The following is a 17,871-nucleotide window of genomic DNA, read 5'->3' as shown; positions in this document are numbered from 1 at the left end:
AAAATACTTTGGCTTCTATAGTGCGGTATAGTCAGAAGTTAAAAAAAAAAAATAAACTTTTTGTACGGTTTCCATAACAAAAAAGTGTCAATGAGTAAAATGTTTTCCTTATACTCATCTATAAGAACACGAAGTTTCTTGGTTTTTATGTGTAAAATTTGTTGAGGTCAAATTTATTCTATATCACTGATCGGTTTTGAACAAGATTTTCATTGCAATTATCAGGGATCTAAAGGTCGAGAATGATCATTGAATAGGTAGAATCAGAAAAAAATAACACATTTTTTAATTTTTATCAAATTTGAAAAAATGACCAGTTAATACAATAATCAAAGTGTTACAAAGTTAATACAATATAAAAACCAGTTCAAAATGAACATTTTCGACAACTACGTACAAGGCTGCATTCTTTTAACAATAGTTGCATATGCGATCGAGTTAATCACTTGTAATTTAAAGACATTTTGAATGTGTCGGCAAAGATTGATAGCATTTACTGCCAAATTTAATTCATCCTTTAGTTCAAGCATAATGTCAATCAAAACTTAACTCCATGTATCGATCACTATTTCACTGTACTATTGTACAAAATGAAACCATCCAAGGAGTTTCTGAAAATGCTTATACCCCACATTTATTGAAAAGTGCCACTGATGATGAAACTCTTGTGCGAAGAATCGATTTTTACTCTTCCAAAAATGGTAGTTTTGAAGATTAATGTTTCAATCTCGATTAAAACAACATTCTTCTATCCAAATTGAATTGCTCAGAAAAGAAGCATTTGATTTTTCATAGAAAAGGCCCAATTGTAAAGTTTTGGACTTCGATCATGTGGTTGTCAATGTAACTGATGTATCAGTCCATGAATTTCGGGAATATTATATGGATGCCAATAATTACATTGAAATATTCTCTACACTGTCGATTTTTAAATGCTGATTTCTAAATAACTGTTCTCACAATTGATAACTTGAAAAATTAGCCAAAATGCCAATTTCTGCATCACAGGCATAAAGTCTCATTTTTCCCATTCCTTTCCAAAAGAGTAAGGATCCTCTAATTTGCAATCACTAAAACGTTCACTTCCTAGAAGGATACCCGGAATTCAAAAAGGGACATTTATATCCTTATACTTTGAGATTATATATGGCACAAATTATCAGCATATCCAAACATTCTTTATATTTAATCATTTTATTCTTTTAAAGAGAACACAATTGCAAGTAAAGGATTTTATTTCCTTTCCTGTTCTAATTTAATTTTATTCCAATACTTCGCTGAGATATCTAAAGGTAGCCGACTACGTTGAAAGCTCTTATTTCCAATACTTTGACGGATTTTTTTTTTTTTTTAGATCAGACTTTTCTTTTTTCAAAACCGCTTACCATTTCTTCCTGTACTAGAAAAAGAAAGTTACAGCGATTATAACATACTTCATTTGATACAAAATCAAACCGGAAGTAATATTCCGAAATAGAAATTGTAATATTTTTGCTATTTTTCCGCGTTTTTGCACTTAATACAATAACGGACATTTATGATGTGAATTTTGAAATTAGAAAATACAGAGCATATACAGCAAAATATTGGAGCTATCTTTCGGAAATAAAAAAAAATGTACAAAAGATCTAAGTGGGATAGAAAATTGATCTATCACTGCATCAATAATTGCGACACTACTACTGAATTATAATTCATAAAAACAAAGGCAACTTATAAGATATGAAAAGTGCTATTATTGCAGTGATTCTTCTTTGTTACATTACCAATGCCAGAAAGAGGTTGATGTTTGGTCAAGTATCATCTAGCAAAGGCTTACAAGGTTAAGGTGACAAGATTCCCGTATAATAAGGCCTGTTTTTAAGAACTTGTCCGATCAACAATTACTCTGTAAGTGTTTGCACAGAATAACGTAAAATACAAAGGAATATTTTAATGGCATGTTGTAGAATTCTGAGACAGCATTTTGTAGAGTTAAAATCAATGCAGTTATTATCATTTATACCTGCGCTTTAGTTTAATTAGAATTATAAAGTTATAGGAAAGGAAAAAACACTTTTTGCCCTCAAAATTTTTTTTTCAAAAATCGTTTTTAAAATAAGAAAAGAGAAGATCAAATCTATTGTTTGGGAACTTTTAAACTCCTGCGACCATCAGAACTATGTTTTTCAATTAGAAAATCTTTGTCTGCAATTTTTTCAAAATTTTGTTTTTATAAAAATCTCTATCCGTTAACATGATAACTCAAATCTAATAAAGATAACTGCCCGAAAGTTGCAATGAAGATTTTAAATAATATGGTCAATGAAATGAGGCAAAAGCTTTGCAGTTGGTGAAATACTTTTCCGTTTTATAGTCGTTTATATCAAAATTCACTTATAATTTCAGGGAGAAAATGCCTATTTACAAGTATTTTCTACCCAAATTTCTAACATTTCAAACTTTTTCTTAGATTTTGTGTTATTTCATTGATCATCCCCTATAATTAATAAGCAAAGGAAATTACGATTGCGGAATTAAAATTTTAGGTAGAGTGTTTATCGTTTTGATCGAATTTCATTGAAATTTAATATGAACTCCCATGCCTCTCAAACATATAAAAAAAGATTTTCACCAGTTTTTTGTTTATGATTGATAATGTATCTAAAAATATTAATAAATTATTGAAAAATTCAATTTTTCAAAAATTTTGCTCCAAACGAAGCAAGTCGCTTCAAATGCTCTCTTCTCTTCTTTATAAAGTCAATGTTTCAGCTGTCGACCCATCAAGGTGAACAACATTATGCGTGATTGCCAAATTTCTTGAAATCATGATGATCGGATGATGTACTACTGAACAAATATTTATATATGACAGGTTTTTTTATTGCATAAATGAGCATTTCTGAACTAAACATTTTTATGTGTTTTTAATTAGTCCCTCTAAATTTGAAAATAAGCATATTTCTACAAATTTTATAGTTAGAAATGTAAAACTTTGTATGTGCGTGGATGAATGTAAAAGAAACATTGCACTAATTAGTGGCCGAATAAAAATTTAATTTTGTAAACTTTTTAATGTCAACCTCTATAGAAGCCAAATTGCTTTCAATAAATTCCCACTTTAATTAATTAAACTCTATGGCTGGAAGTATATGTATAGATACAGTATATAGGAAAATAAAAACTTGTTCATCCTCTTTGGGAACGCCCTGTATTTTCCCGTTTTACCATTTATTCAATTTTTAAATTTGTGTTCTTCGATGGCTGCTAAAAATGTTGCCCGTTTGATGTATTTTAGGGTTAAAACTAAAACGAATTGTCCTCCCGCTGGTGTAGTGTGGAATTTTGGAGAGGTGGTGCCAGCTCAAGTGTCATCCTCATCATCTGACAGCAATTCAAAAGTAAGAGGCCCCTTCCAAAATATCCCCAGTGTTGCTTTAAAACGGAAAGTTAATATAACTAAACTAAACGGAAACGAATTATGGACAATTTAACCTGTCATATTGAACCGTTAACCACAATTATCTTGACTTACATTTCAGATTAATGAAAATGAAGCCCAACAAATTGATAACGATGAAACAAGATAGAAACGATAGGAAGCAATGTTGAAATTATTTTACTTCCCTTTAAAAACAAAGCAAAATTCCATCGAAAATCTTTAAATTTATTTTTTTAGTCAGAACATTAATGAAAAAAAATTCAATAGACTTAATTCGATTCATTAATATTATACCTAATATTAATAGACAGAAAACACGCCAAACTGCGATTAAAAATATTTTTAATGAAACATCTTCTTGCATGACATAAAATGTAAAAATAAGAAATGCGTACTTAGCAGTAAAGGCACATTTTTTAAAACTTTTTGATGAATATTTTATTTTAAAATCTAGTTATTGTTTTCTGCATTATGTAGTAATGAACTATTAATATCTTAATGAATTTACACTAGTAACAGAGTAATTATTCAAATGAATTATAAATAATAATAAATTTGTAATTAAAATTGTTTATTAATATTTGAATTACTCGTCTTTCCATTTTTATGTTGTTTCACGTCAGTCACTTAAAGGACATATAAAGGCATTGGGATTTTATTATGTTCATTTTTAATAACTAGCCCCCTCTGGCGACCAGTTGGATCTCTAAAATTAAGGGTCATTAAAATTTTTAATTAAATTTTTCATTTAACTTGATCTTAATGGCGTTTGCAGCAAAATATTTTTTAAACTTCAAATTTTGATAGATACATTATTTATATTCTTTTAGAAAACTTTTGTTTTGTTCATTATGTTCTGCATTTCTCTTATTTTCTGTCAGCTCTAAAAAATTTGCAAAAATGGATACACTTTGCTATTTCTAGCTTTTTAACAATATAACTTTTCTAACCTAAAAAGTATAATATTTGGCATTCTTTTCGTGTTAATAATATTTTAAATATAAATATAATTTTTTTCAGATACTTCGCAGAATCAATTAAAATACTTTACTTTCATGAAATCTGTATTGCCAGTAATAATATGTGTAAAGATCAAGATAACATTTCGCATTGTAACACAAAAAAGAAAAAAAAAATACTGCGAAATTGATATTCTCTTTTATCAATAACTTTGGTGTTCTTCTAGAATTCTTATGTTTTTGTTTTATCGATCGTGATACGTTTAATATTTACTCAGAACGATTCTTACGATTTTTGTTGGAAAATATGCTTAAAATATTTTTAAATTGATTAAATGTAGAAAAAATGTTTATCTGATAAAAAATTGCTATTATTGAACAGATTTTTTTTTTGAAAATTAATTTTCTACTATAAGGTTTGCGGAAGTTATCACGAATTCCAGAAATTAAAATTTTAATTAATTTTCCATTAACTAAAATCCCCGCACCGAAATGCACATTTCTACCCACCAAAGTGTATATGTGTCAAGTTTGTTAGCTCTAGGTCAAACGGTCTGGCTTATAGAACATCAACACACGGACATATACAAACACAAACACACCTTCATATTCATTATTAGTTGAAATCACCCCTAGCAACCAGTTGGTTCGCGTGGAATATCGATTATGTTTAACTTAAAATAAATAGTTTAGATATAACTTAATGTCCATAATTCCACCATGATAATTGTCAGATATCGAAGCGTTCTATTCTAGTTGTCTTACATAAGTTATGCTTATTGCATATTTATAAGTTCTGTTTCTGCAATTTTCTTTAATGGAGAACCATTTCATAGAATCATAGCTCTATTAAAACTGTAAATCTATCTTCTAATCATCTGTCGTCGTATTTTTACTATATTGTCATTTCACTCTTTTAATTGGTTTTGTAAACTATAAAAAAATATAAAACAAAATCATCTTTCTTTTGCTTTCAACAGTGAAAGAAAATTACGCGATTCATTTTTTGATGAGACAATGAAAACGGTTTGAATCTGAGAGTAACAATGTAATCGATTGTTCAAAATTAGGCAAAAAAAAATATTTAGGGAAAAAATTGTTGAAATTTAGGAAATATTTGTACTCCAAAAACTTAGTATCGACGAAAGGATAATTTTTTGAATTTTAAGATAATATAAAATTATCTTTTGTGATGCAATATATTCAGAATTTATACCAAAAAAAACGCTAAAATTTCGCTTAATTTTTAATTAATTAAATTTTTTTTAAAAATTGCTCCGAAGTGTTAATTTTTACCATCGAAGGTATATGTGAACCAGATCAAACGACCTGGCCTGTAAAACGCCAACACACACATCTTTATTTTAATATAAATAATGCATTTACGATTATAATTAAAAAAATATGCATTCAAAATATCTGATTCTTTGATTCTAAATATTCCATTTCGGGTAAATTGATTTTTAATCGGAAAATGCTTTTATGATGGTACATATGGTTTTGATTCTTATTTATGTAGTATAAAATATAAAATAAGATTGTGCACCTCTGCTCTTAAACTACAGGAATCGACATGAAACATGTCATCGACATGAAACTGGTCAAGTTAAAGTGTTTAAAATTAAGATGGAAAATTCATTATGAAACATGGAGTTTATAAAATTCAATTTAATGAGCTTCCTCTACTGAAACTGCTCGATGGTAATTACTGAAGGGGATTGTAATTTTGAATCGTGTTGAAATGGCGAGGACAACAGAAGTCACTCATTTTCTAAATTTCTGTATTATGCCAACAAGGGGGCTTTTTCATCAGGAACATGCATATTCACATGCACAGCCCTTCTTGGAAGAAACTGTGTATCTAATTTGCGATACCGAAGCAAATATCTAGAGTACCAGCAGATTACTACAGCCTACTTTAGATATCAGCAGAATTACCCCACTTAGAATTTATACATTCATCAGGTTTTATTTCGAATTAAAATGGATAAATTAAAAAACAATGGTTTATATTTGCTGACGAAAATTGATTTTATTGCTTTGAAAAAGAATTTTACATTAAACACTAGAGGTCTGAAATTGTAAGGAAAATCGATTTCTTTCAATATTCCATAATGCTCTTTTAAAATAAGAAATTGAGAAGTGATAAGGCGTCTTCTAGCGTAGATACCTTCCACTAAATATTTTCTTACACATTCCGCGTACGTAGATGGTCCAATACTGTTTCTAGCGTTTTTTTAAAATTGAAAAGAGTTCATTCCGGGATTTCCCCGCTTTCCTCTATTTATTGTTCATTGTCAACTTTAGATCTTACACAATAAGTGTTTTAGTCAAATCATAATTGCAGACGCGAAATATTGGCACAGTCGAGTAACTAAATGGTGGATAACTTCAGTAAAAATAATTTTTTAAAGTGCATCCTGTTATTAATGCTATAAAAAATAGAAAACGTTTCTTAATCAAAAATATAAAGGTCAAAGCACATCGTAAAAGCAGGGATGTAAATTTTAATCACAGTTTTAATATGAATTCTTAATGAATGGCTTGGATTGTTTTTCTTTCGATATTGTTTATGACTTAAATTTCTTTATCTTATATGGTTCCTGAAGTCACGTGCTTTTCGAATTCACCTTTTGATTTTTAATAAAAAATAAAGTTATTTTCTGCTTTTTAAATTATAATGTATTTTCTAATTCTTTATTATAAAAAAATTGTTTTTTAATAATTTTTATTTCTTAAAATCACTGCTAAATGTCTTTTTTTATCTGAAATGTAAATGGAAATTAATCGATTAATTAATGATTCAGTTTTTTAAAATTTTAGAGTAATAATTTGTAATTTAGCTCACAGACATTAACAAATTTTAAAACTTTAGGACATCAAGAAGTAAATGGAAAATCGAATTATAAAATGCCAAGCATGGAATTTATAAACATGAAGGCAATCAACTATTATAGAAAGCGTGTATTTATCTAAAATTTTATTTCGAAATAAAACATTTTCTTTCATAACAGTCTTAATTTCTAAAAATGTATATTCAAATTCATTTATGTTCAGCATCTTTTTTTGTATTACTAGAATATTTAATATTACAATTCGTATTAATATTATTCATATCCCAAGATTAAATATTTTTATTCATATTCTTATTTTCTTATCTTAAAATCTAGCAATAACAGACGAATTCTTCAATACTTGATGAATGCTTTTTCCACCGTCTTGTTCTATAAGAACAGCTTTCAGTTTTTGAAATAACAATTTATTTGTTCCTGATTAAAGTAGTTGACTTAAACCGATAAAAGCTAGTTGATAACTAGCTAATTTTTTTTATCAACTTTTCAACATATTGAAATGTTGGTACTCTTGGGAAACGCACAACTGTAAAAAGCTACTCTGATATATGAGGTGAAAAATCGACTACAGAATTCCAGCTTTACAACTGTGGAATTTATTAAATGAAGCATAAGCGAATGAAAAAAAAATTACAAGAAAATGGACACCTTTTCAAAGATACGTGCCATCAAGAACTAAGAAATGTTAATTTGGAAACCAGATGCCAAATCAGTTGATCCTTATTTTGTTATTCGTGCCGAGAAAACAAAATATATTTAACAGAAACTGACAAAAAAAAATCTAAACAGGGTATAATATAATTTTTATTTGAAACAAAATAGTGTCATCTGGTGCTTTTCAGTATTGATTGAATCTAAGGTAACGAAACTTTCTATTGTGCCTTCTGTTGTTATGTGGAGACACTGTACGACAAATATAAGATTTAGGTAACCCATATACTTCTATAAATACAAAGAAAGGGCATGGTTTTCAAATTCCGTGAGCAATTTTCTTGCTTGTATCATAATTCCTATTGAACGACACTTTTGTCCATTATTATAAAGGATTCAAAGCACCCATTCATTTCTGAAATTATTTTTAAACTATATCTCTAAGCTTACCAAATCATTGAGTCTCTTTATCTTTATTCTCTTTCGAGTAGAGAACATTTTAGAACAATAAGAGCAGTTTTTAGAACGACAATGAATTTCGGATTAAGATGTTCATTCTTATCCAAGTTGAGAATGTAAGCGGATCACGAAAAGATTTTTTCTTGGCTAAAAATACTCTTAATTCAGAAGAAGATAGTTTTCCTAAAAGCTCGTCGCAATGTATGTTTGTACAAAATAATCACGTTCTCTTTAATTTACAGTTGATCTTTAAACTGCAAAAAAAAAATCTTTAAATTCATAGGAAGCATTTAATAACAAATTTCCAAAGATTAATATTAGGTATTTGCATGTATTTTGGTCATTTTTTTTCACTTTAAAAAGGCATTTATTGCGAAAAATGGGTACAATATAAATCATTCAAAATATTTTCCATCATTTTCTACAGCTTTTTCCCATTTTCTTCCAAAAAGTCTTGCAACTGATTGTCTTCGAATTTTTTTGATCCTCCAGACCGTTTTTTGACATTGACATCGAAATCACCACCTTTAAATCGTTGAAACTAAAATCGACAATTGAGATATGACGGAGCAACATCAGCATTAGTTTCTAAAAGTGTCTGATGGGCTTCAACAGCAAATTTCTTCAAATCAAAAAAAAAAAAAAAAAAAAGCACTGAATGTCGAAAATGCAATTTGGAGCGTTCCATGATTGAGGTCTTTATACACAGAATAACTCAATAATACTAAATGGAAAACTTTCAAAATGATAACAATAAAATAATAGAAAATTGGTAAAATTCAAAACCATTGTCGTTTATATAGATAAGATACTTCGCATGTTTATGAAAAGATGTCGCTGATTAAAATACATGTAAGCACCTAATATAATGTCACTGTCACAAAGCTCTTTTTAGATGCGAGATGGAGTTTAAAATTTTAATTCCTGGACATATTAGACATTTATTATATGAGAATAAATTGACTACAGTTTGAGACGCAAGAAATGAATAACTTTTATACATTCTTAAAATGCTAGTCTTCAAAGGGAAAAGCATGGTGAATGCTACTTTGAGATTTTGAGGAATTTCTAAGTTTAAGACTTGTCTTTCGATTACACTTTTTGAATTATACTTGTCTGTGAGCACTTTAACTCAAATATAATGAGCTAGATGGATGAAATTTGGTTTTATCGCTACGTTATCAAAATAGTTTATTCGTATCAAATTTTGGACTAAATATGTGAAAGGATTCCCTGTTTATCCATATGTCTATTTGTATGTATGTCAGCGTAATCATTCAATAAAAAAATTCAGCGATCTTGATTAATGAAATTTTGTATATGATCTTCTCCTCATAATAGTCCCCTATCTGTGTCAAATTAGAATCCATTTCATATATTTATAACTTTGCTACAATAATACCCAAAACGCGTCATTTTGTGTAAATGTACCTCAAATCCGGGCGAATATAGTTTTGCTGTTTCATTTGTTAACTGAAAAGAAATGGAAGTCATGAAAAATGGAAAGTACCAAGAAGTAATTATCAATGGAAAGTTCAGTAAATCTAGAATTGAAACCCAATTTAAAAGTGCTTTAAAAGATTTTTGGTTTTGTTATAAAAATCTGTTCGACATTGTACTAATGAATATGCTTTTAATGGGAGAGAAATTAAATTTCAAAGATTTTTTTTATACTTTGGGTATAGTAAAATATTTTATATGGATAGCATCTTTTGATACTTGTGAAAATATGAATTGATTCAATGAAACCGTTATGTAGAAATATTGGACTGTTGATTGGACTTTTTCTATTGGACTGTTGATCAAAGTCTGTAACTAAATCTTTAATATCACAATATGAATATTTTGTTTCTCATTAATATTAAATACAAGTTTTCGATGATGTCTGATCAATAATTGACTCAAATAAGTTCTCATATGATAAGCTGAAGTTTCCCGAAGGAGTTTTAAAAATGCAATCAGTCATAAAAGTTTTAAATTTCTCCTCTATGAGAAATTACCACGAATTTAATGCAAAATTTCATCGATAAAACTTTTGCATTTTAAACAAGGAAACATTTAATGTCCCATAATTAAATAAAGAAAAAAAAAGCTAAAAGAAAATTTTATCGCATTCAAATTCTAAACTAATAATTAAGTTATTCGGTTAATTTTAAATGAAATCAGAGATATAATTGTTCAGATAATGCTGCAATACAAGTTGAGCATTGTTAGAGCTTTGTGACAGACGATTTTATTAATGGAATATTAAAACAGTTGTCGATTTTTAATTCTTTTTTTAATTGCTTCGACTAGAATTAAAATGGTTATTACTACAGATGAAGCCTGTTTTTAAAAAAGAAATTTATAAACAGTTCTCATTTCTGCAAAATATATGCTCAATATCTCCTTGAATATTTTTTTAAAAAAATCATCTGCATTGCTGCTACTGAGCAAGAAACGTTTCATCTCCATAGTTCTGCTAATGATACTTGTGAAACTATGTAACTTTCAGGCGATCGATATTATTAATGAGTATAAAAAAGGATGACACATTGAATCCCGCAATTTTCTTAAAGGTGTTTCGTATCATGATCAGGATTCTCTTGTCTTAATTAATAGATTAGTAATCGTATTCGGATATCCAATTTCAAAGAAATATATATTTTTCAATATTTTACAGATTTTTATATAAAATTTAAATATTTTTTTATCACTTAAACTTTCATTTTTTGCCAAATTAATTTTTAAATTTCAGAATTAGAGCTCTAATGCATACAAAATCTAAGTACAGAATAAATTCGTCCGTATTTTAAGAGCTATGGATAAGCAAGATAATTATATCAAATCCCGCAATTTCAAATCCCAAAATCTATTAAGGTGTTTCATATTATTATGATCAGGATTCACTTGTCTTAACCTGGTAGATTATTAATCGTATTCGAATATCCAATTTCAAAGAAATGTATATATATCTATATTTTAGAATTTTACAGATTTTATATAACAATTTCTTTTTTTATTATATAAACTTTTTTTTTTGCCTATTTAATTTTTAAATTTCAGAATCAGGGCTCGAATACATACAAAATCTAGGTACAGAATAAGAATTCATCCCTATTTTAATAGCTATGGAAAAAGAAGATAATTACATTAAATCCCGCAAATTTTTTACAGGTGTTTCATATTATTATGATCGGTATTCACCTGTCTTAACTTGTAGATTATTAATCGTATTCGGATATCCAATTTTTTAAAAAAATTAGTATGTTATAGATTTTTATATAACATTTAAATATTTTTTTTTATTATTTTAACTTTGATTTTTTACCTATTTGATTTTTGAATTTCAGAATAAGGTCTCGAATACATATAGAATTTAAGTAATCGATAAGAATTCGACCGTATTTTAATAACTATGTAATGCAAAAATGTGTGACTTTGAAATCCTTGTTATCTTTCTTTTTCAGAGCTTGATACATCCTGTTGCACAGAGATCTCTGCTTGTTCAGCTTTCTCTGAAGGTGACCTGAAAGAAATGAAATAGTTCCTCATCATTAAAGTCAAAGAAGACAGATCAAATCATATTTTAACGGAAGAGCCTTCGCGATATTCACTATCAAAACGGAAGTGGAGAAATATCTTCACACAAACCGCTCTTAATCCTTTCGATTCGTTGCGTTTATAATTTCTTCAGGAAACTGCTCACATTCTTTCCTCGTCCCACGTGACATTTTTCGTGACCCACCTGATCTGTTACGGATTTTGAAGGAAACGGACCGCAGATAAGACAGAAATTCAGTGTCGAAAGTCATTCCAGTAATCTCTTGTGGTTCTATTATCACGATCGAATTTGAGCAATGGTGCATTTTAGGTGTTTGCCGCAATAACTTTTTTCTTTGGTAAAAATGGCACCTGACTGAGATGGACGCTGGGCTGGGAGTCCGCTGGCCACTCAGCCCTTTTGCTACCGCTATAGCAGCGGGAGCTCTGGTTGCTGCATTTTGTGTGGCATTGTGGAAGCAGCATTTCAACCTGAAGCGAAGACGGAATTCAGCTCCTGAATCTACGCACAAGGATTCAAAATTGCAAGATGGAAAGGATTCGGAACAATCCCTTAGTCTCACGAAATCGAGTAGCGATCCTTCTCTAAATACTCCAAAAGAAAAGAAATCGGAATTAGATCTGATATCGAATTTCTTACGACAATCGAATGTTGAAAACCTTGCTGGGAATTCAATTTCCAATATTCGTCTTCCATATTTTTCGAATTTAGAGCTTCGTCCATTGACATTGAGCAATGATTTAAGAAATTTGCCAAGATTTACGAAAATTTACAGTTTGCCCGATTGCAGAAAGAGTAACCATCCAAAATTTGGAACAATATTTGGTATAAATTTCCACGAATTAATTCTCAAGGAAAATGTTACTTTTTTCGGAAGTATTTATTCCCATCTTCAGCCATTATCTAGGCGCAGCTGCCCGTTTATTGGGCGCCATTATATTTCTAGACCAGAATATTTAAATATTAATTATAAACCAATATATCTTCCATTTTCTGAAACTGTTGCCTTATCTAGACCTCACACGGGATGGAATACTTTTGAAGGTCCCATAACGCGTGCAGTAAAGAGTGTTATAAAGGAAGAAGATTTCAGTCCTCTGCATAGAGACAGAGAAAATTCAAATTTAAGGAAAAGAAAAAATACCACGTGTGATTCAGGAAATACTGTTAATCATGATCATAATGTATTAGAAACGAAAATAAAAGAAAGTGATGAGAAATATTCTATTATTGTCGAGGAATATGATGTTCTAGAAAAGGAAGTAGAGCAACGTGTTTCGAGTCCTGTTTTAACACAAGATTTTGATTCTTTCGATGTTGATTGTCTTCCATCTTCAGAGAACAGCGAAGAACAATTAACGGTGGAAGACAACAAAGAGGTCCCATCTGCTTTAGGTAACTGTCACGATATCAAGCACACCGAGCAAGAGTGTGACACCCTTCACGAGGTGGAAAAGTCAATAAATAGCACTCAAGCGAGCAACCAGAAGCCGAAACCGACGAAGGAGAACTTGGAAAACGTCCAAGAAGACGGAGATAAGGGTGGAGGAGTGATGACGACGCGAAAAAACGAGTTATCTTTCGCTCTCGAAACCAAGCAAACGATATGGATAGGAGAACCTAATAGCGTGGAACGTCCGATCCACGGAACAATCGTCGGGGGTGACGAGGGGAAAAAACAACAGATACAGAGCGGCGCTTTCTGCGTGACAAACGATCGTGACGTCACAGGGATAGCAGATGGAGGGAGGGGTGAAGCACGCTCTCAAACACCAGATGAACGAGAGGCTCGCTCGTCTGCGAGTCAAATGGACTGCAGGTCGGGGAAGGAATCGGCCGACGATGCAGCCGGTGCGAGGAGGAATACTGGTGCGCGCGTGTTCGAATCGAGCGTCACCAGCGAGACGCGCATTCGACCGGGCGGCGTTTCCACTGTGGTCAGCAGCGTGACCGTCGATGATTCCGACCGCGTATGGTCTTCTCAAGAAATAGATACCATTTTAGATAGCATGTCGTTAAAGACTGTGATCACTACCGATCATACTTTTGTGGATAGAGATGAAGGGGCGTATCGCCCCACTTTTGAGGAGTTCATTCCAGTGCAGAGTCCCCATGGTGATACCACATTAGAGGATACTATAAAGGAGTTGAATGAAATAGCGGGACGTCCCCTCGTGCTGGAAGAATCCCCGCCACGTGTGAGTCGCTTACTAGGGCTATTGAGTAGGGACGAAGAGCGGCGTGCCAGGGCGCAAAGGATTGTGGAACAGGAGGGCGCATCGATCGACGGTGAGTGGGACCGCATCCTCCGCAACGTCTTGGCTAGCGTCTCCGAGTTGGAGCGATGGGAGGAGAATGGGAAGGAAGATGCACAGCGCCGGCGCCATGACGTCAGCTCGCGAGAGGATGCGGAGGACGATCGTCAGCATCCTCGGCAGCAGTCCCGCTCTTCCTTAACCATGGAAGAGGAAGCCACCCTGCCGACTCCCAAAGGCGAGACGCCGACTAAAGTGAAGAACCTTCGCTTCAAGCTCGATCCGGATATATTCGACGTGCCGTCGGATGACAGTTTTTACGACGACGACGAAAAAGAAGGGCGATGGAAGAAACAACCCAAGTATCGGGCTTTCTCTTCTCTGGAGTTGAACGACGAGCCCGTGCAGTTGGTGTCTGTACATGCCAGTGTGGTCCCTGCTGGACAAAAAATGGTCGCAAGGCCGGTTGGCATCGACCTTCGAGTACGATTGACTGAAGAGAGACAGAGCAAAAGAGCTCACGTCGGAACATCACCGTCACAAGCAAAGAGACGTTCGCCTGTCTCCGAAAATAGAATAGGATGGTGCCAAGAACTGTCACCGGTCACCGAAAACGTAGACTGGCGAGAAAATTTCCAATCTGTATCCAAAGAAAATAACATAAACAACAATAATGTCACCGAAAATAAACCTGTGCCTAATGGAATACTTAAAACACCTTCGCCGAAAACGGAAACCGTAACTAAAGACTCTGCCAATCCTTTTAAGGAAGAGGTTAAATTGACCAACGGAAAGTTGACCAATGGCGTGACAACTAATGAAAAGCCTAAACCAGTGCCTAATGGGGTTCATCATTGGAATGCCCCACCGAAAAGATTATCATTGCCTCGCAAGAAATTTGAGCCCGATCCTGAAGCAATTGAACGCATCACTGGATATAAAACAGCCCTTTCAAAACCTCCACTACCCCCTCCTGTTTTCCCAAAAATGACTTCCCCCATTACGAAAAATAGAGCAGAAATGGCTCGCAAGCAATACTTAGACAGTAAAGCCGCCCTTTCTCAACAAAAAGCTGATGGGGCTAAGAAATTCCAGCAGTTTTTGACACAGGCACAGAATGATCGTGCCAGAATAGTGACAAGTGTTCCTGATCTTGGAGCCATCGAAAAGGCAGTTAGTGAAAAATGGGCCAAAGAGAGGGCATCTGCCTCCCAGAGGCAGATTCCAGCTAAAGAAGAGTTATCAAAACCTGCTGAAACACCTTCCTCGAGAGGTAGTACCCCTGATGATGCGTGGGCGAGCTATGTCCAGTCATGTCGGAAACATCTAGGCAGACGTAGTCAGAGTCTAAGTTACTTAGAGACTGATATAGATATACCCGTCGTGGAAGATGATGATAAATGGAGAAGTACGAGTGCCTTGGACGAACCAGATAGTGATGACCAACCACTTCCAGTTGGTGACTCTGACTTTGAGCAGAGTCGAGAAGACTTGGATGATTCTGGTCGTGCAAAGTCGGAGCATGAATTACGCATACAAAGATCTTTGCAAAGTTTGCCTTTACCGGATTGGTATAAACGTTCCGACAAGACAAAAACTGGATTCTTACTTAAATCCGGTGAAAAAGAAAAGCGTGGTTGGGCTGCAGCTAAATCTTTAGCTTCTTCCACGTCTAGCTTGGCCTCTTGCGGCCTTAAAAGACCTGTTCACTCACTTAGGTCTTCACGCGAGAACATTCCTTGGTCCAGAGGTTCCTCTTCTCCCGATGGTCCTACTTTATCGCTTGCCCTTGCAAGAGCTTTCCGCGAACCTTACCTTGGTTGGAGAGCTCGAACTTCAACCAGCAGTGGTGTTTCCAGCTCTCCTAGGACTTCTCCACCTTCTTGGTGTGCCGCTACAACGGACTCCGAAGCTAACGGTGTGTCTTTTGATGGTGAAGATGCCTTTGGACCAACTTCCTCTGAAGATGGTAAACATGAAGAACCTCCATCTCTTGATGACACTGGCGCAGATGCTGCCACTGTTTCCATGGATACTGGAGAACTTATTAAACTACCTGGTGGAGAGGATACTTGCGATGACATTAACAATATGTCCATGGAGACTTGTGAAATGTTCGATGCCAGCATTGTACCAGATGTTGATGAACCCTCTCCGCAGGCGGACACGGGGGACGACATAGATAATTTATCCACCGACACAACAGAAGACAAGAAGAAAGATCCTAAATTTAAGCGATATTCCTATAGTCAGAGTATCTATCACAGTGAATGGGATGATGAGGAGTCCAGAGGAGAAAGGAAAATTCCTAAGGAGGACCGCGAGCCGAGTCCATCTTCTGACCAGAAGGTCATTTGGATAGAATCGTCTTTTGTGGGATCCAGAACTACAACATCCATTATGGTTTTGCCGGAAGAGAAGGAAAAGTTGGAGAGACCGGCTTCAAGGTAGCAAGGTGAGTAAAACAATAACATTTATTTTGCTTTGTTTGCATCTGTTTATAAAATCAATATTTTTTTCTGTATTCTGATGTGTGTGAATGAAATTTAATATTGAAGTAAAATCTCTCTTATATATCACCCACATTCCTTATGTCTAAAAATATGATATATTTCACTAATCATCGTTCATGAAATAATTAGAAATTATTTGATCTACTGTAAGTGCTATGATACTAATAACGATTTTACTAAATCAAATTTTTAAAAATGATAAGAAATGGTAGATTTAATAATGCGATCTGTAAATTAAATATTGAACTGGGATGCATAATATATATTTTATCATTATTTCTAATACTAATTAATATATGATTAAAACTTCTTATGTATTTTTTAAATTTCATTTTATTCAAGATAAGTGAAGGATATTGTTTTAAAATTAAAATACGCCTCTCTATATTTCTAAAATTCTTATTATGGATTTATGTAATTTTGTAGGTTAGACTTGCAAACATTAATGCTAGTGGTATGAAGCTATGCAATTTTTTGTTATTACTGGAAGTAAAATTTCTAAATGATTACAGTTTCAGAATAAATGTATTGTTATTAATGTTCTCTAAAAAATGCGTTTTTAAACAATGTTTCTCCAGTAAGTGTTTTAGTGTTAAAGTGCTTATCGACTTATTCTTCTAATAATAAGCAATAATATTTGTATTCATTTTGAATTGTAAAATTAGAATGTACTTATATTTCCTTATGTATTATTTTAATGACTATCAAAAAGGGAAAAGAACATATATCTATCACCATTATTCAGTTTCTGATTTTCTTCTCTTTTACTCATTTTGCAAATTTTTTTTAAAAAAAATCTTTACTACTATTTTAATTTAAATGTGATTAATTACTTGTGCTTTCTGTTCATATTTGTACTATGCATTAATCTTTAATACTGTAGTTACTTACTATAATCTTTGATTTTATTTACCTGTCATCAAAAACTCAAGTGTAAATTTTTTCAATTAATGTTAAAAATAAACAAAACAAAAATGTTTCCATTACAAACAAATTACAAATGTTACTTATAATAAAAATTGATTTTTTATATTAACAATAGAATAAATAATTAACATATTCTTGTAATTATTGAAAATATTGCATCATTTATTACGATGACTTTTTGAACAATATTTATATAAAAATAATTAAAATTAGTATCACCAAAATATGTTTCAATGGATATAAATGACAAAAAAAATTTCAATTTTTTTTTTAGATATGATTTATTA

General features: G+C 32.2%; 1 protein-coding gene across 2 annotated transcripts in view; it reads left to right on the top strand.

Moving 5' to 3' along the window:
* Nucleotides 1–17,871, top strand: part of LOC129980827 (uncharacterized) — a 102,127-nt gene that overhangs the window by 20,403 nt on the left and 63,853 nt on the right. For both annotated transcript variants that reach the window (XM_056091232.1, XM_056091233.1), the window contains exon 2: nt 11,795–16,599. In XM_056091232.1, coding sequence (XP_055947207.1) covers nt 12,249–16,595 — 4,347 coding nt within the window. In that variant the 5' untranslated portion in view covers nt 11,795–12,248 and the 3' untranslated portion in view covers nt 16,596–16,599. The remainder of the gene's footprint in view (nt 1–11,794; nt 16,600–17,871) is intronic.

This window comes from Argiope bruennichi, chromosome 8, assembly GCF_947563725.1.
Source record: "Argiope bruennichi chromosome 8, qqArgBrue1.1, whole genome shotgun sequence".
NCBI classification, from domain to species: Eukaryota; Metazoa; Arthropoda; class Arachnida; order Araneae; family Araneidae; genus Argiope; species Argiope bruennichi.
Note: the sequence above shows the minus strand (reverse complement) of the source record. Positions and strands in the feature narration are given on the sequence as shown.